This window comes from Cydia splendana, chromosome 27 (assembly GCF_910591565.1).
Source record: "Cydia splendana chromosome 27, ilCydSple1.2, whole genome shotgun sequence".
In the NCBI taxonomy this organism is placed as follows: Eukaryota; Metazoa; Arthropoda; class Insecta; order Lepidoptera; family Tortricidae; genus Cydia; species Cydia splendana.
In genome coordinates this window covers 962,045-984,380 of record NC_085986.1, presented here as the reverse complement: position 1 = coordinate 984,380, position 22,336 = coordinate 962,045, and the positions used below count along the sequence as shown (strand labels likewise).

Sequence of the window (22,336 nt, the reverse complement as noted above, 5' to 3'; positions counted from 1 at the left end):
TACACATTTCAAAATCCAATTAAACTATAACGAAAAAACACATAGGTATACCAGATAAGTTTATCACAAGTAAAAAATAAAGAGTTCATACAATCAAGTGTAAAAAATATGTGTGCACTCATCATACTCAAAAATATGTCCCATAGCTCTTATGTCAGCGAATTAAGAACTATGGGACATATTTGTAGTAAGTTGTAAGGGGCTGTCCATAAATTACGTCATCGATTTTTGACGATTTTTGACCCCCCCCCCCCCCCTATAATCATCCAAAAATCATGCTTCAAATGACCCCATTTCCTCCTACTTCATGCTACCGTCACCGATGTCCAGACCCCCCCCTAATTTGAAATGACGTAATTTATGAATAGCCCCTAAGCACGAATATTTACACTTATTATGCACCTTACCTACAGAATGCGTGGAACCATTTACAATACTACCTACTATAGAATTTTATGTGGAAATTACAGGTCTTTATCATTGACCTGTCACTGTTACGTTTCTCAAGCCCTATCCACACGGAACAATCAAATTGGCATCTCATCTAGCATCTACACGTACGAAAATGCCAACGGTCAATGTGGGAGCGATACACAAATAGAAGTAATTATGCGCGTGCGATAGAGATAGCAACAGGCGGGTCAATTTACGAAATTCCTCGTGCTCAGCATCCTTTCTTTAGCATCTTAAATTAGCATTTTTGCGCGCAAACATCTGTGTTGATCGGTCACAATTCGAATCGGATCAGTTGTGAGCATAGAGTAATATGTATAAGTAAAGAAATTTAGATATAGATTTTTAGGTTGTTTTCTTTTTAGGGTTCCGTACCCAAAGGGTAAAACGGGACCCTATTACTAAGACTTCGCTGTCCGTCCGTCCGTCCGTCTGTCACCAGGCTGTATCTCACGAACCGTGATAGGCAGTTGAAATTTTCACAGATGATGTATTTCTGTTGCCGCTATAACAACAAATACTAAAAACAGAATAAAATAAAGATTTAAATGGGGCTCCCATACAACAAACGTGATTTTTGACCAAAGTTAAGCAACGTCGGGCGTGGTCAGTACTTAGATGGGTGACCGTTTTTTTTTGCTTTTTTTTTGTTGTGCGCGAGTCCGACTCGCACTTGCCCGGTTTTTTAGGTTTAGTTTTAGTTTTGTAGGTAGTTATAATTTAAGGTTAGGTAATTTTTATTGTAAGTTTGGTGTTGAGTAAAGAAATAGTAGTAACTCCATCATACATCAATTTTCTTACCAAAACGCGAGTTATTTCGTAGTCGACATCTAACGTCAAGTAGCGGAATTTATCAGTACTGCTAGTTGACAATAAGGTTGTGAATAAAATTGCCCCATGTGGACGGGGTATAATGTGAGAGTAACACCAAGGCATTTTTCCTATCTCTACGGTAGCTACAAACTATGCATTAATAAGGAGATATATTCTTCAACGAAACGTCGAGGTATTCGATGGCCGCGGTGAAAACATGCGCGTAGCTGTAGAGGAACCAGCAGAGGAGGAAGATCAATATGCATCGAGTCACGCGGTCTACGTAGTACCGTCTGTGGAAAAACAGAAAAAAAAATAAAAATAAAAATTCGCTATGTTCTAGTGAGGTCTCAGTAGCTCAGTTGGCAGACAAAGCAAAAGCATCGTTTGCAGACTTTTCTGCTTAATACAAACTTTGATAACTTAATAAAATTTGATTGCCAAAAAAAAACATCACGAGATACAAATCTAACTTCTTAGCGCCACTCACACCATCCCACTAACCCGGGGTTAACCGGTTAAACCTGGAGTTGTCATGGTTACCAATACAATTTGACACTGGGTTAACGGTTTAACCGGTTAACCCCGGGTTAGTGAGATGGTGCAAGTGCCACTTAGAAGTCTTTTTTCACACAAACATTACAGAGTGTACAAGGGAACTTAGGGTACCAATAGGCGCCATCTAGTAGTCAAGTACAATAAACCAATTAAATATGACTTAGTTTCTACATATAATGCTCAACAGATGGCGGGTACGCAAATGGTAATTTAGTCATATTTTATTGCATTTTTTTCGCGTCAAATACATTTTTCTTCTACTTTTTCTACTACTATACTTTTCTCTCTCTTCCTTCCTTGTCATATATCCGGCAATGTCGACTCCATCAACAATTCTTATCCGGATTATGAAATGCCCTAATGTGGCTCGTAAAACCAAACTTTGTCTTGACTACTTCTAATCAGTACACGATACCGAATATACCCTTAAACGGATCCCCACAATTTTTGTTACACCTTGTGCATCAGTTGTATATCAAAACCACACCAAAACTCAAGGCGAAGGCGTATCCTCATGTCACGCAGGTGGTCACGCTCCTATACTAAATATTTATGGGAGCGCTATGTGTGGTGGGTTGGTGACCTTGATTGTCAGTGCCACAGAATAAATAATAGTATTATTACTAGGTACTTACAGAACGTTCACTCTCTAACCAAACGGGTCTATTACAACAGATATGACCGCAAGGTGGCGCAAGCGCGAGCAGACGTCCGTTCCGTAGCGGTGCGCGGCAACCACTATGGCTAGCGGCTAGACACCAAAATTGGTGTGGGCCGCATGTACTTGTAGCGACGCGATGAAATCGCGGAGTGAGCCACGCCTGTCAGTGCTCTAAGAGGTGGTGTTGTGATTTTAAAATATTACATGTTATGTAGTTTTCTGGCCCGCTCCAGGTTGCTAGGGTCCTCCTTACAGCAGTACTCCCTGGCGCCGATCATGTAGTTCTTCAGGTAGTCGTTCACGTCCACCTTGCTCACGTCGGTGAAGAACGTTTCGTTGTCGGCCTCTGACACCTGTTTCATAAATAAAGTAAGGATAAGGACGCGAAGCACGAAGTATTTCGTACATTGACCCTACTGTTTCTATCTCTATATCACGCGGGTAATTATATCGACGGCGAAGTACCATGAACGCCTAACTATGTTTACTTAAATTTGCTTAAATGAATTAAAATGAGTATTAGTAAAAATGTTAGGAGTTCATGGTACTTCACCGTCAACATTCTTCTTCTTCTTCCTCGCGTTATCCCGGTATTTTACCTCAGCTCATGGGAGCCTGGGGTCCGCAGGACAACTAATCCCAAGAATTGGCGTAGGCACTAGTTTTTACGAAAGCGACTGCCATCTGATCTTCCAACCCAGAGGAGAATCTAGGCCTAGTTGGTATTAGTCCGGTTCCCTCACGATGTTTTCCTCCACCGAAAAGCAACTGGTAAATATAAAATGATATTTTGTACATATGTTCCGAAAAACTCATTGGTACGAGCCGTGGTTTGAACTCGCGACCTCCGGATTGAAAGTCGCACGCTCTTACCGCTAGGCCACCAGCGGGTAATTGTATTACCATTACCTGGACAATTTTTTTTTACCCAATGTACACATCACGTGGATAGATAAGATATAGTACCGATTTAGTTGTGGTTGTTTGTTAATGACTTCTGATTGTTTTTAGATGAGTTTTACATCAAGAAGACGCTGCTTTTCTAGATACTATCATGAATAGAACTAGGAAATGTAATTTTAATGTATAGACGTACCAGTAGGGCTACCGCCAATACCGAAAATCGTCAATTGCGGGCATTTTTCTCTGTCACTCTAATTACGCCTTCATTGGAGTAAAAGAGTAAGATCCCCGCAATTTGCGAATTTCGGTTTTCGCGGTAGCCCCTCAGATCACATACCACATAACCACAGAAAAGATAATAATACTAACGCTGCGTCTTACGTAAGCGAACAACTCGCGAACGCGGCGCGGCGCGGCGGGCTCAAGGCGTTCGCGTTCGCAACGAGATCGCCCATGTAGGTGATGTAGGACACTTCTATGGGTATCAAAGGATTGATTCGCCCCGCGCCGCATCGCTTCGCTTCGCGTTCGCGTATTGTTCGCCTACGTAGTACGCTGCGTAAAGGAATCCGCATCAGGGTTGAGGCATGATAATACAAGCTATTACTTATTCTGTGGTTCAGGTCACACTTAGGCCTCTGACTATAGTTCGTTTTTTTTTAGCATTAGAAAGAACTTGAAAGAAGGTAAGCGATCTTGACATGTCTTTTAATTGAAAAACGCTTTTTAAAAATCAGTAACTATTACTTATGAAAGCAGAAGAATATAAATGATCGTATTAGATTCATAATTGTTACATATTTGCCGTAACTTATTCTTAAAATGTGTTTTTCAATTAAAAGACACATCAAGATTGTTTACCTTATTTCTAATTTCTAATGCTAAAAAAACGAACGGCTGCTATTTAACTGATCACCAGATTTATTAAAATTTAATACCAAAAAAATCTATTTTACCACCCTAAAATCATGAATGATCACCAAAATTATAACACCATTTTAATGTGAAATGATTACCAATTTTATTACATTTTACTATCCTTTTAAAGGAAATGACACCAAAATAATCATTATTAACCCAAAAATAGTCAATGATTACCAAATTTCAATCCCCATTTTAATGTGAAATGATAACCAAATTTTTACATCTTGCTATCCTATTAAAGAAAATGACACCAAAATAATCATTGTAAACCCAAAAATAGTAAATGACCACCAAAATTAGAACTCCATTTTAATGTAAAATGATAACCAAATTTTTAAATCTTGCTATCCTATTAAAGCAAATGGCTCCAAAATAATAATTGTAAACGCAAAAATAGTAAATGATCACAAAATTGTAACCACATTTTAATTAAAAATGTGCAATCATTTAATATATCGTTATCCTATTAAATTAATTAATCCACTTCGTCACCTTTTTCTAGTAGCATTTTATTTCTGTAACAGTCGCAGTTCTAACCTAACCTAACCCACTTTTCTAGTAGCATTTTGTTTCTGTAAGGGCCGCAGTTCAAACCTAACCTAACCCACTTTTCTAGTAGCATTTCTTTTCTGCAAGGGTCGCAGTTCAAACCTAACCTAACCCACTTTTCTAGTAGCATTTCGTTTCTGTATGGGTCGCAGTTCAAACCTAACCTAACCCACTTTTCTAGTAGCATTTCTTTTCTGTAAGGGTCGCAGTTCAAACCTAACCTAACCCACTTTTCTAGTAGCGTTTCGTATCTGTATGGGTAGCAGTTGAAACTTAACCTAACCTACTTTTCTAGTACCATTTCGTTTCTGTAAGGGTCGCAGTGCTAACCTAACCTAACCCACTTAACTGATAGCAGTTTAACTTACTTTTCTAGTAGCATAACGAAATGCTACTAGAAAAGTAGATTAGGTTAGGTAGGTATGCGGTACGGGCTACGGGGGGTTGAGCGGGAGGGGCTAGTAATTTTGGCATCAGTTTACTTTATTTGGTAATATGTATAAATTTTTTGGTAATTATAGTGGTTTATTTAGGTGAAAATATCGCATTAATTTGGTCTTCAAGATTTGGTGATCATTAATGATTTTTGGTGATCATTCAATATATTTGGTATTTGAATACAATTTGAAGTGCAGTCGTAATTAAAGTGGTGGTACTTTTGTATTTTTAGGCCTTATTTTTTTGGTGTTCAGTAATTTTTTTTGGTAAGCATGATTTTTTTATTTAGGGTACCAAAGTATTTTTTGGTGGTCATTATATTTGTAGCCAAAACGAACTATAGGCGCAAGCGGTGCGCGGCGCGGCGAGCGTTTCGCCGAGCGCAATTTATGAATGGAAATTATTTGCCGCTCGCTGCCCCGCGCTCTGCTTGCGTCCAGTCCGCGGCCTTAGGTATGCACAACCAGTCAAATGGCAGCGGAATATTGAAGTTCTTCCCCATATACTCTTGCCCCACAGTTTTTCTTATCCCACCTAACCTTACCTTAGAACGGAGAGCAATGAAGTTAGTGTTCTTGAAATACCATTCCTTGGTCGTGTAGTATTGGAGCACGTCCAGCCCGTGACTGATTCGCTCCTGGACTTTCACCATACTGGGGAAATTAAATTAACTAAACTTATATTCTATAAATAAATTACAGTGTTTATTTAACGTAAACAATACAAACTTAATAGGTACTTAAGTACCTTATAAAATAAAGTAACTGAAACTAAACCTAACAATAAAATAAAAATATCTAAAACCTACCTTCAAAGCCTAGGCCCTCGGCAAGTCGGCAAGGTACCTATCGCGCAGGCAGCATTCCCGCGCTGTATAGAGATGACAATCCTTTGCGCGAGAAAGCTGCCCGCGCGAGAGTCCCATGTTGCCTCTCTTAACTGCTTACCAAGCTCCTTAAGGAGCCCACGCGCTCCTCTACCCCACGGCCCGAGGGTCTCGCTCGACGCCAAAAGCTACGAACTCGTAGTTGGCGCCGAGGCAGCTGTATTTATAGGCCTTAGCCCGCTTTCGGTCGTCCGCCGCTGCCAGATATATTTATAAATTTTATAAATTTAATTTTTGATACAAATTTTATCGCCGTCTGTACTTTTCTTTCCACAGGCAACTAATACTCATCGAGACAATTCTAGCAACCCCAACAACTTCTGTCTCCATCATCAGATCAGCTCCATGTCATCATAATATTGCATTGTTTTTACTGTATTTGAGTTTTACTTCTGCCTGCAGTTTTACTTCTGTCTAGTTCTGACCAGGCAGAACTGTTGCCAGTAGGATTTGATGGAGCCCCCCGGGTACCAGAGCGCCATGGTTCATGACCAATACTGGAATACTTACAAAGTCTTCTTCCCCAGTAGAAAGAGCAGCACATCGATGAGATAAGCCGGTACCAGCTATGTGGTGACCAGGCAGAACTGGTGCTAGAGCCAGTAGGACTTGATAGACCCCCCGGGTACCAGAGCGCCATGGTTCACGACCAATACTGGAATACTTACAAAGTCTTCTTCCCCAGTAGAAAGAGTAGCACATCGATGAGATAATCCGGTACCAGCTGTGTGGTGACCAGGCAGAACTGGTGCCAAGCCAGTAAGACTTGAGCCCCCCGGGTACCAGAGCGCCATGGTTGGAACATGACCAATACTGGAATACTTACAAAGTCTTCTTCCCCAGTAGAAAGAGCAGTACATCGATGAGATAAGCCGGTACCAGCTGTGTGGTGACCAGGCAGAAGTGGTGCCAAAGCCAGTAGGACTTGATGGAGCCCCCCGGCTACCAGAGCGCCATGGTTCACGACCAATATTGGAATACTTACAAAGTCTTCTTCCCCAGTAGAAAGAGTAGCACATCGATGAGATAAGCCGGTACCAGCTGTGTGGTGACCAGGCAGAACTGGTGCCAAGCCAGTAAGACTTGAGCCCCCCGGGTACCAGAGCGCCATGGTTGGAACATGACCAATACTGGAATACTTACAAAGTCTTCTTCCCCAGTAGAAAGAGTAGCACATCGATGAGATAAGCCGGTACCAGCTGTGTGGTGACCAGGCAGAACTGGTGCCAAAGCCAGTAGGACTTGATGGAGCCCCCCGGGTACCAGAGCGCTATGGTTGGGGGGAACATGTTCACCCAATACTCCCCTAGAATAAAAATAACCCATATCGTTTAGTATAAAGAAAGGTCATACAGATGTAGTGCATAATTGTTTTCCATCGTATTTTCTCGGAAACCTTCATATTTGTCATGCTACTTCAGTCAACGCCAGTACTTTTTGTAACGAGACTGACTGAAATAGCAAGACACGTTCGTACGTTTCCGTGAAAATACGATGGAAAAGAATTATGCACTACATCTGTAGGTATATCAATACTAAGTATATAGTACCCCCCCCCCCCCCCCCCCGCCAAAAGAGACGGGAGTTGGAGGATCCGAAAGAATGCTGAAATAGAACAACTATTAATATTAATAGGTGAGACCAAAGCGCATCGTCTCCGCTGGCTTGGCCTTGGCCACCTCGAAAGGATGGGTGAAAATCGGGCAGCCAAAAGGGCCTACTTGGGTCGACCAACTGGACGCCGTCCTGTTGGTCATCCTAACTATCGTTGGGCAGTTGTGTTGGAGGCCAAGACTCATTTCGGGTTATCGCACCAGCCAAGGAAGTAAGTTAAGTAATATTAGTAGATTAAATGAGTACACTAGATTAAGCTACCCTATTGTCAGGGATAACTTTAAAGCAGCAGTGAATTTTCCACAAAAATGGTTGTTCAGTGTCAATCATTGGGTCTATTTATACATTTTATACGTACCAAGCCTTATCATCTCCCCCCACGTACAACGCAGCGCACCGGACATGGTGACGTTGAAAAACTTGGCCTCTTGTGGTCTGTCAACAACAACGCCATCTATCGTAAATTTACTTATCTAAAAAGTGAAAACACAATGACATTGTGTCTTACGTTTTATAGCCGGTTTAGACTCTCGGCTCGCGGCTCGTCTCGCGGCGCGTCTCGTGGCTCGCCTCGAGTGGCCTTGAGCGCATGAGCCCGTCGAGCTAATGATTACACTCTCGCCTCGTGGCTCGGCTCGAGGCTCGTCTCATGGCTCGTAAGCTCGTCGAGCTAATATGTTTTAAACACTAACGGCACGGCATAAGGTTTATAATCGAATGACAAGTCGAACGCGAGTGTGAACGCAAGCGCGCGTCCCGCGGGAGCCCCTTTGACTCGTGCCCAAAAAACCGCTCCTCCACGCGAGCCAGGCGAGCGCGAGCCGAGCCGCGAGACGAGTCACGAGCTTACCGTTCACACTCGCGTCTCGTGGCGCGGCTCGCGGCTCGTCTCGTGGCTTGCGCGAGAGTCTAAACCGACTATTACGAATCTTACGGTCACGTGACCTGTCGCGAGTTTAACACTTTTTCCCTATCACAAAAAGTGCACAGCGCCGCTAAAGAAGTTTTCACTTCAAAAATATACCAATGTAAGCAGTTGGTAAAAACATAGAGAAATAAGAAGAATAGAGTGCTAACTCCATACATCAGTTTTCTTACCAAAACGCGGATTATTTTCGTAGTCAACATCTAGCGTCAAGTAGTGGATTTATCAGTACTGCTACTTGACACCAGTGCCCTGTTTACCAAAAGCTTGTAACTTGTAATACAAGTGGAAGTCCCTTTCTAACAAAAGCTGTCAAATAGAGACTTCCACTTGTATTACAAGCTACAAGCGTTTGATGAACAGGGCACAGATGTCACCAGAGGCCGTAACGTGTAATCTGACATTACACGTTACGGCCGTCTGCCGGCGTATTATGGATGGCTTTATCTATCTTAATCCACGTGATAAATTAACTGTCACTTTTTAACACCGTGGGATAGAAAGTGACGGACACCGTTTTATCACGCTGTCAGGTAGACAATAACGACCATCATATCCGTACTGGACCCGGCTTTACCTACCTCTCAATGGCAGTAGCGAAAGCTAGAAGGATGCAAGCGTTGACGACCACATCGACCGGCATAGCATCAGCAAGGTAGGAAGGCTCGCAGTGCATCGTGCGAATGACGCCTGGACAGACAGAAAATAACGCTGGAATTTAATGCAAAATTTAAAATTATACTCTGTAAGTTGGCTTACTTGAGGCAACAAGGGCTCTTTCACAAGCCAATATAACGTTTATAGTATAAAATTCTCAATTTATTTTTACGTGCTCGGGCTCTACCTAATCTGTTAAACAAAAGCCTTTGTTTATTTTAAGAGCGGTCTTCAGCACGTGCCAAAGCAACTATGTCGTTTAAAAAGCAAGTATCGTGATAGTATTAAGGTTCAAATTTATGTGACAGTTCTTTATTTCTGAAATAGAACATTGCTGGACGCTCGACCAAATGTATAGTTTGGCAAACCCAATTAGTCAGTAAATAAGAACAAAAACAAAATACCTACTCATCCCTTTCTTTTGGGTGCTAGTACTAGCGTAACACAAAGACAATATGATTATATCTGTCTATGTTTGAAATGAGACAGTTCCTGGCCAAACTATATGAAGTCCAGCATTATATACAAACGGAATATTCCACAAAAATCCTAGATGAAGCATAAAGTTATAGACTCACCTTTCCCACTGCCAATAATCAAGCCCGTGGGCCCATTCAGGTTGTCCACCCAGCCGGGGATCGGCTCCTTCAGGGCTGCCACCACTGAAATTATCAACACAGTCAATTCTTTGGAAGACGCTGGTTAGATTCCAGCTCTGGAGGCATTGGTCACTTTTCTTTCGTAGTTTAAATGATGGCGTTATCATCAGCCATCGCGTGTAGTTCCGGATTTAAAGCCTGACCAGTAATATATGATCATTGTCAAGAGGGCGCTGTTATTCTTATGTATAGGGTGACAGATCAGTATAGTATGAAAAAAATAGTTCTAGTGAAATTCCGCAACATGGCGCGTGATCAGATATTCCTGGTCAGGCTTTACTTAGAATAGAAACCTAGAGTGAAAGATTGTTTTTAATGTGACAAGACGATACCTATATATATACTAATAGAAGGCTAGGATTTTTTCGCCCCAGGGTGCTTAACCAACATGCCACTCGTTACGTTAACGTTCCGTAGCGTAGTCGTCTCTCTCTATCACTTCTTTAGGGCGACATATTTAGTGCGACAGTGACATTTGCTTTTCTTTCGCTACGGAGCGGAAACGATTGGCTTGTTGGCTACGCACCTTGGTGTTTAGCTCAGTGGCATTCAGTCAGACGGAAAAAAGATGGCGCTGTTATCAAGACAACCAGTTTCTGGATCTAAATAATAGATGGCGTTACCAATAGAAGGCCTCGCGATGGCGACGGGGAACTTCTTGCCGTATTCAGCCACCATGTCTTCAGTTATGGCTTTGGTGTATGCGTACGTGTTAGGCTCGGGGGCGATCAGTCTGTAAGAAGAAATAAAAGTATTTTACTCAAATAATGGCAATGATCACTTTTCACTTGCGTACAAAAAATAGAAAAAAATACCGAGAACATTTTTCATGGGAACTTTGCAATTTATGAAAATTTTCCATTTCTTCATACTCTAGCAACTCTATTAAAGGCCTGTACACACCGGCTGCGTGTGCGTGACGTGCACGTGTGCGTGCGCTAAAATGTTGGAGCCGCACACGTCACGCAAGCGGTGTGCCGTCTCTCATAAGGATCTGTATACTACAACGCGTACGCACGTGTACGTCACGCACACGCAGCCGGCGTGTACAGACCTTTAATAGGGTTGCTTGCAAATTGCAAAGTTCCCATGAAATGTTCTCGGTATTTCCTTCTGCACATCATTTTACAACAGATGGCGCTGAAAGTAAATACAAATTACTTGGGTTCTAAATAGTCCAGCATGGTGTCATCCATCCAGTCCACAATGTCCATGATCCAGGCGGGCTTATGGACGGCGGGATACAGCTTTTCTTCCAGGATGTCCAGCTCGCAACGGCAGTAGGCGGTCGAGATGTGGACTAACACCTTAAAAAAAAAACTGAAATAGATATTATACACTAAAGAAAAAACAGAAGCGCCGGAAGTCGCGGGTTCAAACCCCGGCTCGTACCAATGAGTTTCTCGGAACTTATATACGAAATATCATTTGATATTTAGTAATTTACCAGTCGCCTTTCGGTGAAGGAAAACATCGTGAAGAAACCGGACTTATCCCAATACGGTCTAGTTTACACTCTGGGTTGGAAGGTCAGATGGCAGTCGCTTTCGTAAAAACTATAATAGTGCCTACGCCAATTCTCGGGATTAGTTGCCGTTGCCGGGACAACGCGAGAAAGATGATGATGACACTAAAGAACTACGAAACCCTAAAAAGTGACCAAGTCCACCGGTGGCCGAGGCGGGAATCGAACCCGCGTCTTCTGCTTACTCGCCACCGGCCACCGGTAGACTTGGCCACTTTTTCTTTAGTGTATGATGTCTATTTCACATTATAATTAACATAATAGCAGTGTGACTACTTAAAAAAAACAAATCAAAAAATATTTTAGATAATAATTTGATATGTTCCCTACCTACTTGGATAAAAATATAAATACGGACGATATTTCATAATGTGGTATTTAGAATTAGAGGTAGACTGACTGAAAAATGCAAAAATAGATACTTTACCTCTAAATTCTCCATTTTTTCAGCAAGTTTCAAGACTCGTAATGTCCCAGTTGTGTTCAAGTTCACAGCATCTTTGAGTTTCTGGTCAAAACTGAAACAAAATGTTATACTTAAGCAAAATGACATACATGGGAGAGACTAGCTCACAGACTCCGTTGGTTGTGCCACCTTGAGAGAATGGATGAAGATCGGAACGTGAAAAGAGCATACCTGGGCCGTCCAGCAGGAAGACGTTCTATCGGACGCCCCAGATATCGCTGGTGCGACATGGTGGAGGCGGACCTGCGCAAACTTCGAGTCAACAATTGGCGAGAGGTCGCACAGGACCGAGAAAAGTGGCGCTGTCTTGTGTCGGAGGCCATGTCTCATTTTGGGTCGCTGAGCCAACGGAGTACTTAAGTTAAAGTAAGTAAAATGAGAACGATTTTTTCTGCTCGATACAGCACGTACAATCGAGGTTTGAACCCACGATCTTTGACTACTATATATATGTCGCAGTCGGATCGTATAATCCGCCGTATTACATTACGGCTAGCCGTTTTCAAAAACAGGGGCGTTTTGAAATGCGGCGGTTTAACGATTAGCCGGATTGAATGCGGCTGAATGAGAATCCGCCGGAATGTATTCAGCGCCATACGTTCTTCAACACGGCTAGCCGTAATGTAATACAGCGAGTCATTAGCCGCCGCTTTGACAGTTTTTAGTTCCCATTTTTAACACCCGTGGCGCTGCCTGACAAACGCTGGGGTGTCCATCAAATCTGGAGTTCGTCGGACTGTTTCTTTTCAAAAAACATTTCTTTCGCAACTTAACTAGACGGAGCCCCGCTTCGCAGGGCTCCTATTTCTGAGCGGTTTGCCCTTCGGGCATCTGAAGCTACCTAACGAACCTAACCTACCTACCTATTGATTTAGTGAGACTTCCGTGAAAACATTACACTTTGGGGAAAAAAGCGTAGGTAGGTAAGTAGGTTAGGTTCGTTAGGTAGCTTCAGATGCCCGAAGGGCAAACCGCCCAGAAATAGGAGCCCCGCTTGCGGGGCTCCGTCTATTTAAGTTGCGAAGGAAATGTTTTGGAAAATAAACACATGTAGTGCGGTGGGACCATGGTAAAAATAAATTAAATTGCAAACATTGTCAAACTCCGGTTACGTAGGCGACCGAAAGAACTGGTCACTCTACAATCTAAAATAGTAGTACGATGCGGCTAAACGTTGGCCGCCTTATTGAAGAACGTATCGCAATGACAATCCGGCTAATCGTCGAACCGCCGCATTTCAAAACGCCCCTGTTTTTGATAACGGCTAGCCGTAATGTAATACGGCGGATTATACGATCTGACTACGACATATATACCAACATATGAAAGATTTAATAAACCTCCAGAAATTTAATATCTTTATTATTAGTACTAGTAATTCCTGTAATTTATTTTCGTGCACTACCTGTTTTAAAAGTTTTCTGTTCTTTATATCCTGCTACCCCAAGGTTGTCTGGAAGAGATCGCTTACAGCGATAAGACCGCCTGTTGCTACCTTTATTTACACTGTAAATCTGTTATTGTATTTTTTTTTCTTTGTGGTGCAATAAAGTGTATTTACTTACTTACTTACTAGATACTACTTTAAAGAATCGCGGTCTGAGCACGGCCCGACATTCTTATGGTTAGTTTTCCTTGGTTTTTAGGATTCCGTACCCGAAGGGCCGTGGGCGAAAACCACATCTGCGAGGCCCTTTTCATTGTGTTCCCAAGGTAATAAAACGGTTGACTTTGCGAGGCCTCCTTAAGTGCGAGGCCGTGGGCGAAGGCCCCATTCGCCCACGCCTAGCTACGCCACTGATCTTACCGCACACAAGCAGCACTGTGGAACACCACATGACAGCGTCTCTGCAGCTCCTGCCTATCATCATTGCTGAGTCCCAACTCGTCTTCCAGGATATCTCCGGCCACTAGGCGTAGCTTGTTGAAGACGTCAGGCTGCTTGGCTCGCAGGGGATTGAAGAGCTGAAGACAAATAGATTCAAGATTCAAAATATTCAAGTAGGCCTAGCAACAAACACTTTTCTTAATAATCGTGTACGAATATATCATCTTAAGATAATTATCGGAGCAATTTATTGATATTACCATTATTATTCTTTAAAAATATTGAATTGCTCTACAGATCAAATTTAATAATAAGAATTTCAAAATAAGATCATCTTTAAAAAAATTATCATTAGTCGATAGCAATGCACGCACGAGAACTTTCCAAAGTTGCGAAACTTTCCACATGAGAATTTCTCGGTAACTTCTGAGAATGTTCTCGAGAACGAGAATTTATTTATTTATCGTAGTTTATACCATGAATATTCACGATAGTTTAGGTGTAGTATCCTTACCCCCAGAAAATTCCGACTTTTGGTCTACCGCTTCCGGTCAGAAAAATGTATGACGGCCGGGCCAAACGGTCAGACCTAGGTGGGGGGTGCTCGACCAAATGTCATAGAGGGACCCTGGCAGTTTTTGACGCGGCCTTGTTTTTTTCAATATGGCCGACTTTTTTTTTAATTTTTTCAAGTTTGTCCTAGCGCGCTGAAATTTTGGTCACGAAATCTCGGGGTCCCCTAGATACCTATGATTTTTTTTTTAAATGCTACAATTGCGGGAAACTGGCCACTTCTATTTTGTATGGCAACTTTTAAACGGTGCGTGATAGGTGGGGGGTGTTCGACCAAATGTCATAGAGGGCCTAGGGCATGCTCCCGGGAATTCCCGGTTCTCATATTCCCGGGAATTCCCGGGAATATTACAGTGTCAAAAGAACCGGTACTGAAGACCCGGTACCGGTACTTCCCGGTTTTCATCATATGACTATTTATTCCCATTTCAATAGTAGTAATGTTTTAGTACTTTAGCTCTAGACATTAATATAACATTTAATAATGGTGCTATGAAACGGGGGACCCACATAACCCGACAAACTAACCTAGTAAAGTAGACATTCGTGCAGACAGGCCGTGCCGTCATAGTGCTGAGTGCATCAACTACGCTACAGCCGTGTGGCTCGGCTCAGGCGAAGGCAAAGTGTGCCGGTTAATTTCGTAAAATAGGTTGGAACGCCAATTAAGTGTTTGTTTATAATAAAGTAAGTCATTTATTCATTCTTATGCAATTATTTGTATGAAAATAAGTCATTCATAAAGATTGTACACTAACACAAACAATTTCTTAAAAGTAATCAAAAGATGCATTGAGAACCGGGAAGAACCGGGAATCCCGGTTCCGGCCATGCTCAGAACCGGGAAACGAAACAATTATTATTATGTTAAATGACAAAAAAAATATTTTGAAAAAATCCAAGATGGCGGAACAATAAATTTCCATGTTGCAGAATGTTCTGAGAACATTCTCGAGAACGTTTCCGCTTTTTGGGAATGTTCTGCAATTTGTACATTGCTATTAGTCGATCCTTGCTCATTTGAAATAAATAAACATCTAGATAAAAATTGAACGCTAATAACTAGGTCCCATAAAAATAAAGGCTCGAAATCACTCAATAGGGTAGTTTATACTCACCAGTCAAAGCAGATACCTACTTATTATGAAACGTCAAAACTTTTTATTACTAATGTTACTATGACGTTCTCACTAACCTTTTTGCCTAAACAGACTCCGGCCTCATCTCATTGCTGCTGAGCGGACTTAGGCCTCACATGATATCTGCCGACCGGACTTAGGCCTCACCCTATTGTTAACAAGCCTTCAGGCCTCACCTTATTGCCGATGAGCTCCCGCAGCCGCTCCTCGCTGGACACTCCTTTCTTCTGGCGCAGCAGAAGGTAGATGGTGTTCAGCTCGGGGCAGGAGCGCAGCAGCTTTTCCACCAGGATCTGAAAGAACAGCTGTCATCAGTACCCATGTAATTATGTCGTGACCTGATAAAAATTACAAGTAGGTATGTAACATCTGTTAACTACCATAATTCACGCAAATAAACGATATCTTATCTTATATAGTTGCCTTGCAATCTATTTTTCAAAATGTAAGGTATCGAATGGTACAATTTTCTTTTTCATGTCGGAAGCTAAAAAAAACTTAAATATAAAAACTCTAAGATCTTCTATTTTTTTATTATTTCCGGGAATTTTTATTTAAAGTTGTACCCCAGAATCACGAGCTCTTTCAATCTTAATATCGAAAAAAAGGTGCCCCTATACTTACATTTTTTGTCAGTTTTGTTACCGTCATAGAAGGTTGTACCTACCTAACGTAACCAAATGGAAAGAGCTCGTAATTCTGAGTAGTAATAATAAAAATTCATAATTATTATTTAAAACACACAAGTTTGGGGTACAACTTTAAATGGAAATGTCCATGTTTTAGTGTCCATTTTATTGAGATAAATGCTCGTTTTATTTCTATTTTACTAGAATTTGTTATAAAATCGAACATGTCATCATTCCAATTGTGCTTGTCCTCGCGACGTGTTGGGAGTTGAGGGTCGAGGGGTCGGGGGTATGGAGTTGAGGGTCGGGAGTTGGTTGTTGAGAGGTCGGACGCTGGGCGTTGAGAGGTCGGGGGCTGGACGTTGAGAGGTCGGGGGCTCGGTGTTGAGGGGCCGGGGTTGGGAGCTAGTATAATAATTTTTAATCTGTAATATTGTACAACTGACCTTTCCAACGAATCCAGTAGCCCCGGTGACCAGCACATTCTTGCCAGCATAGTACTCGCCTACTGAAGGGGCCATTGCCCTGCAACAACGAATTATGCAATTATGCATGTGCATATTTTGCATATTGTGCATCGATTATAAATGCAACTTAACTGTATTCTTGTATACTTATGTACCTATTGGTTTATAGTTCGTTTTTTTAGCATTAGAATAGAGGTAGACAATCTTGATGTGTCTTTTTACTGAAAAACACTTTTTGAAAAATAAGTCACGGCAAATATGTAACAATTATGAATCATATACATATATATACATAATCATATACATAATCATATGCATAATCATATACATAATCATAATCATATAAATGATTATTTACCTACATTATTTTGATTTTATAAGTAATAGTTACTGTTCTGAGGAGCCTTAACTGATAGATTTAAGTCACCATAGAGATAAACTGCATCTGTGGTAAGCCGTCATATATGTTTCTTGTCAAATACCTGTATTATGTTTATTTTATTTCGTTTTTTATCTTGCTAATTATTTTAAAATGGTAAATTTATATGATTACCAGAATAGCAAGACCCCTCACAAACAGCTTTCAGCCTTCTATGCTTTTCTAGCTCAATAACCCCTTGATCGAGCCTGCTCATAATTTAATGACTAAAATATAATGCCATCAACCCTTAACTATACGTTTACACAATTTAATTTAAATTAAGTTATTGCCCATCAAACTATCCTCTGATAGTTCAGATTAATAACATTAAAATGCCGGGACGTGCCCTAGCCAGCCGCTTGTTCCAAGTTGAATGTAAGAACTTCGCTTCGCTTCGCTCGCTCGTTCTATAAATAAAACCAGCTAACGAGTTTGAGTAAGAAAACCCTTGTAATCCTGTAATCATATTTTTAACCCCCGACGCTAAAAGCGGGGTGTGAATATGTTGTTATGTTTTAGACGCCATATTCTGTCTGTCTGTCTTTAGGATCGTAGCTCTCAAACGGATGGACCGATTTCGATGCGGTTTTTTTACGTGAAAGCTAGTTTCTTTGCGGTGGTTTTAGCTATGTTTGATAAAAAGCGATCCATCAGTTTGATCAGTATCAGCTCTTTTCCAAAATGGGGGTCAGGCATTTTTGGCATAAAATGGATTTTTTAGCATATAACGATGTTTTTTAACTTTTTATTTAATAGTTATAAATAGGTGACTTACTTGATGCACAAAATGCAAGTCCGATGCAGACTAATGAACACAATGCACTACGAAACCGGCATCATGCATTTTCATTAGAGAAAATCAAAATAACTTGATACAATAAAGCCGCCAGTCAGGTTAAACACGCTGCGTTTTTGCGATTTTACGTGTACAAGTGCATTCAAGTTATATTGTTCCGTAATCTTTACTTTAATAGTTAAATAATAATAATTCAGCCTATATACGTCCCAGCAGGCACAGGCCTCCTCTCATGCTCGAGAGCTTACTCTTCGCAGATGTATGCAGGTTGCAGATATGCAGATCCTCACGATGTTTTCCTTCACCGAAAAGTTAGTGGTAAATATCAAATGATATTTCGTACATACCGTTAAGTACTTTTAATATTTATATGTGTAAAAAAACCTGGCCAAATATAATAAGACAGACTCTCAGTAATAGGAGAAGTCTTAGAAACAGAGATGAGTCTTAGTAATAGGGTCCTGTTTTTACCCTTCGGGTACGGAACCCTAAAAAGTAGAAGAAAGATATTTTCACGCTAACATATTCTGCTTTAGGAGGGTAGAGGGTAGCAATACTGAGAAATCCGCTACTTGACGCTAGATGTCGACTACAAAAATATAGGTAATATGCGTTTTGGTCATTGACGTATTATATCTAAGGACTGGCCTTACGGACAATAAGAATGGGGCATGAATGGGGCCAGTGCAGCGGTGTGACACCGCTACAACGCGATTGGTTGATGAGTTCACATCACGCGCGCGATAGGTCGCAACTAGTTGCGTTAGACTGCACGATTGGCTCCAATTGGTGGGTGATACCGCTGAACTAGTACCATTTTTAGTGCCCGTAAGCGTGGCTCACTCCGCGATTTCGTCGCTTTGCTACAGGTAGCTAAAGGTACATCCGTTCCGCCCCAATTTTGGGGAAAGCCATAAGCCGCCCGTGGCGCTGTCGCCACCTAGCGGCCATATCTGTGCTGATCGTAACAGACGCGTTTTGTTAGAGACATGGTATAATAATATACTCCGCCTGGTACTCCATTCCCGTCTTTTCTAGGTCACCTAACTGACACGGGCTTACGTCATCATGCGACAGCGCTATATGATAATATGCGATAGCGCTATATATAGCGGCCATGTTGTTGTGACGTAGCCCCGTGTCACTCTGGGAATGGAAGACCATGTTTTATTAGACTATGGTTAGAGAGTGAGTCTTCTGTACCTAGTACTATTATTTATTCTGTGCCGTAAGGCTCGTCCTTAGATATAATAGAAAACTGATGTATGGAGTGAGCACTTTATGCTTACTTATTTATTTCTCTGTGGTAAAACGTAAATAACTTACTTTCAAGAAATTAAATTTTTGGGTTAAAATAAAATTACTTACTTTCAAGAAATGATCCTTTAGGTAAAACGAAGAACACGTTCTTTACAGAAAATTTTCCATATGCTCAAACAATAATTGTTTCAAACGAAAATCACTTACTTTCGAGAAATGATCCACAGGGCAAAACAAGAACTATTTCATCAAAAACATAAAAAACTTATAAAAATCGTAACAATTGCCTGACTTTCAAGAAACGTTCTTCCGGGTCACAAAACACTACTGTCACTATTCGATTGTCCGTCTGTCTGTCTGTCCGCTATACTGCTGCGTTAGTGGGTAAACTAATGATGGGTCATATAATGAGTGGTATTGTTCATTGTCTTATTACGTGTGATAACGGAACACGCCTCTCTCTCTCTTTCTCTATCGCACATTGCAGTCTTCTTCTTCCTGGCGTTGCCCCAGCTTTTGCCACTGCTCATGGGAGCTTGGGGTCCACTTGGCAACTAATCCCAAGAATTGGCGTAGGTAGGCACTAGATTTTACGAAAGCGAAGCCATCTGACCTTCTAACCCAGAGGGTGAACTAGACCTTATTGGGATTAGTCCGGTTTCTTCACGATGTTTTCCTTCACCGAAAAGCAACTAGTAAATATCAAATGATATTTCGTATGTACATAAGATTGAAAGTCGCAGGCTTTAGCGCTAGGCCACATTACTAGTACCTAATAGAGATGCAACGGATAGTTGTTTGGCCGGATACCGGATATTCGGCCTGACCATCGACCGAATATTCGGTATCCGGTCGCCGAATATTCGGCCAGCGGAACTATACCTACATTTTTTTGGTTTTACAGGTGCGCATTCTGCAGGTTTGACCTGTTTCCTAGTGAACGTTCGCGCGGACACATTTCTAGGTTCGAACTGAGTGCGCGTGCAAGTCAGTAGAATGTTTTTTAAATTGTGTTAAAATAATAAACAAGTACGATTATGACCGTGTCTGTTTCTTAAATCCAATTTGTTTACTCCAAAATCAAGCAATGTTACTATCCGGTATCCGGCCGGATAGTAGGTCACTATAGTAAAATAATGGCCGGATAGGCCGGATACCGGAAAGTAACCGGATATCCGGTCCATCTCTAGTACCTAACATAAAGAGCAAAACCGATCGAGTGTTTGAAAGCAACCAGCGACACGTAATACCGGTCAGTCGTCACGGCGTCTAGGCGTTACCGTGACAGTAACGTAGCTCTAAACGTATGTTGATAGCCGCTAATTGTAACAAACCACCGGTTGCTTGCCCACTGTTGGCATCAGTGCTGAGCAAATAGCATAAACTAGGGATTACTTGCACCATTCATTAACCCGGGGTTAACCGGTTAAACCCGATCAGATCAGAGGCAGATCTGAGGTCAGATGGCAGTCGCTTTCGTAAAAACTAGTGTCTACGCCAATTCTTGGGATTAGTTGCCAAGCGGACCCCAGGCTCCCATGAACCGTGGCAAAAATGCCGGGACAACGCGAGGAAGATGATGAACCGGTTAAACCTGGATTTACCATGGTTACCAGTACAATTTGACACTGGGTTGACGGATTAACCGCTTAACCGCGGGTTAGTGGGATATGGTGCAAGTGGCGCTAGGGATATATGGCAATGTATGGCGGGATTTAAGAGGATAAGGTTGTCGCTTCTCCATACAAACTTAGTCTCCATTTTTCTCTCTGATATTGACATTATGGAAAATATTTTGCACATACGTATTGTAGGGGAGACCGGGGACAATAGAAACAATTTTCCTTTAACCGCCTGTAACCGTTATATTTTTATGAGTAGAAAGATGTACGCCCAAAATATTTCAAGGTTAGTTATCTGGTCCCTAAATGAAATGTATTTGGATGGTCTATAATCCATAGTTTATTGACAATAATTTAATAAAGAGAATGGGGCACCATGGTTCAATTGACCTCACATGACGGTCAATTGAAACACTATGTAAGGTCAATTGAAACACTCGAATATCTTCGGCACAATGAAAGTACTTATATCTGTTTTAATCTTTTTCATCACTACCTCTGCATACAATGAGCTCATCAAAAGTTCGCAAGCATAAAATAAATATTTCTCAATTTATGAGCATCTGAACATCTCGATAAAAACACGCGGGGAAAAAGAAAAAGTATACGACTTTCAGTTTTCTTTGTTGCTGCTACCTTACACATTTATCTTAACCAAAGTGGTTTTAATGCAATTATAAAATATAACGATATAGAATCGCAGAAAAAAGCATAATCATGTTTCATACAAAAGTGCTTGTTTCAACTATAACAATGTTTCAATCACAACCGTGTACCTACGTCGTGGCAAAAAGAAATAATATACGCAATAATAATAGACGCAATAAAATAATCAGTTTAAATTGATTTAGTAAACAAAAACATGGCGAGATGGCTAATAAAAAAATCCTAAACTCTCTAAAATGAATTACTATTACGTAAGGTTTGTCACCGACTTTCAAACGTGATTAAAATGTAATCTGTACCTAAATGAATGGATTATTTTTGGTTTGTCAGTTTTTATTTAAGGCCGTTATTTTTTAAATATTATTTTATCTAAGTTTCATTATATTTTTATTTAAAATATTATTCTTTTGCTTTTATCATCAGCTTATCGTCACAATCACCAAATGATTCTTTTCGAGAGCAGCTGCATGAGTAACCATTTGTAATATTGTATACCTACAAACATACGGTTCAAACAGAGATCCTCCTTCCCTTCAAAACCTTCTCCAGAATGTAACAAATACTTTTCTGAAAACCGCATCAAAATCGGTTTAGCCGAACGCGAAATATCGCCAACAAACATACATACAAACATACGGGTCAAACTGAGAACTTCCTTTTTTATTAAGTCTGTTAAAAAGAAATGTTCACATAAAAAAACTGCAGATTTCGAAGAAAAACTTCGTAGATCCATAATTTATGAACTAGGTCAAAAACTACATAAATAATAGTGAACATCAATAGAACAAATATGTGCATCAAATACAGAACCTCCTTATATTTTGAAGTCGGCTACTTTTGGGGAAGATTAAAACGCGAGGACGATTGAAACGTTTCAATCGTCCACAAGCAAGTTATTTCTATC

At 41.0% G+C, this 22,336-nt stretch overlaps 1 protein-coding gene and 1 long non-coding RNA gene across 3 annotated transcripts in view; one reads left to right on the top strand and one right to left on the bottom strand.

The window, feature by feature from the left end:
- Positions 1-20,721, top strand: part of LOC134803851 (uncharacterized) — a 129,242-nt gene extending 108,521 nt beyond the window's left edge. Inside the window, exon 3 of the long non-coding RNA XR_010146037.1 lies at positions 20,615-20,721. This is a non-coding gene — a long non-coding RNA (uncharacterized LOC134803851). The remainder of the gene's footprint in view (positions 1-20,614) is intronic.
- LOC134803844 (putative fatty acyl-CoA reductase CG5065) overlaps positions 1,356-22,336 on the bottom strand; it is an 80,283-nt gene continuing 59,302 nt past the window's right edge. The window contains exons 1-14 of one of the 2 annotated variants that reach the window (XM_063776666.1): positions 19,352-19,389; positions 16,647-16,725; positions 15,748-15,864; positions 13,839-13,996; positions 11,993-12,083; positions 11,202-11,347; positions 10,664-10,773; positions 9,960-10,043; positions 9,306-9,414; positions 8,158-8,234; positions 7,329-7,491; positions 5,844-5,952; positions 2,690-2,838; positions 1,356-1,559 (exon numbers count right to left, since the gene is read on the bottom strand). In XM_063776666.1, coding sequence (XP_063632736.1) covers positions 1,424-1,559; positions 2,690-2,838; positions 5,844-5,952; positions 7,329-7,491; positions 8,158-8,234; positions 9,306-9,414; positions 9,960-10,043; positions 10,664-10,773; positions 11,202-11,347; positions 11,993-12,083; positions 13,839-13,996; positions 15,748-15,864; positions 16,647-16,721 — 1,524 coding nt within the window. In that variant the 5' untranslated portion in view covers positions 16,722-16,725; positions 19,352-19,389 and the 3' untranslated portion in view covers positions 1,356-1,423. Of the gene's footprint in view, positions 1,560-2,689; positions 2,839-5,843; positions 5,953-7,328; positions 7,492-8,157; positions 8,235-9,305; positions 9,415-9,959; positions 10,044-10,663; positions 10,774-11,201; positions 11,348-11,992; positions 12,084-13,838; positions 13,997-15,747; positions 15,865-16,646; positions 16,726-19,351; positions 19,390-22,336 lie in introns of those variants that run through there. The other variant, XM_063776667.1, reaches the window with a different exon arrangement.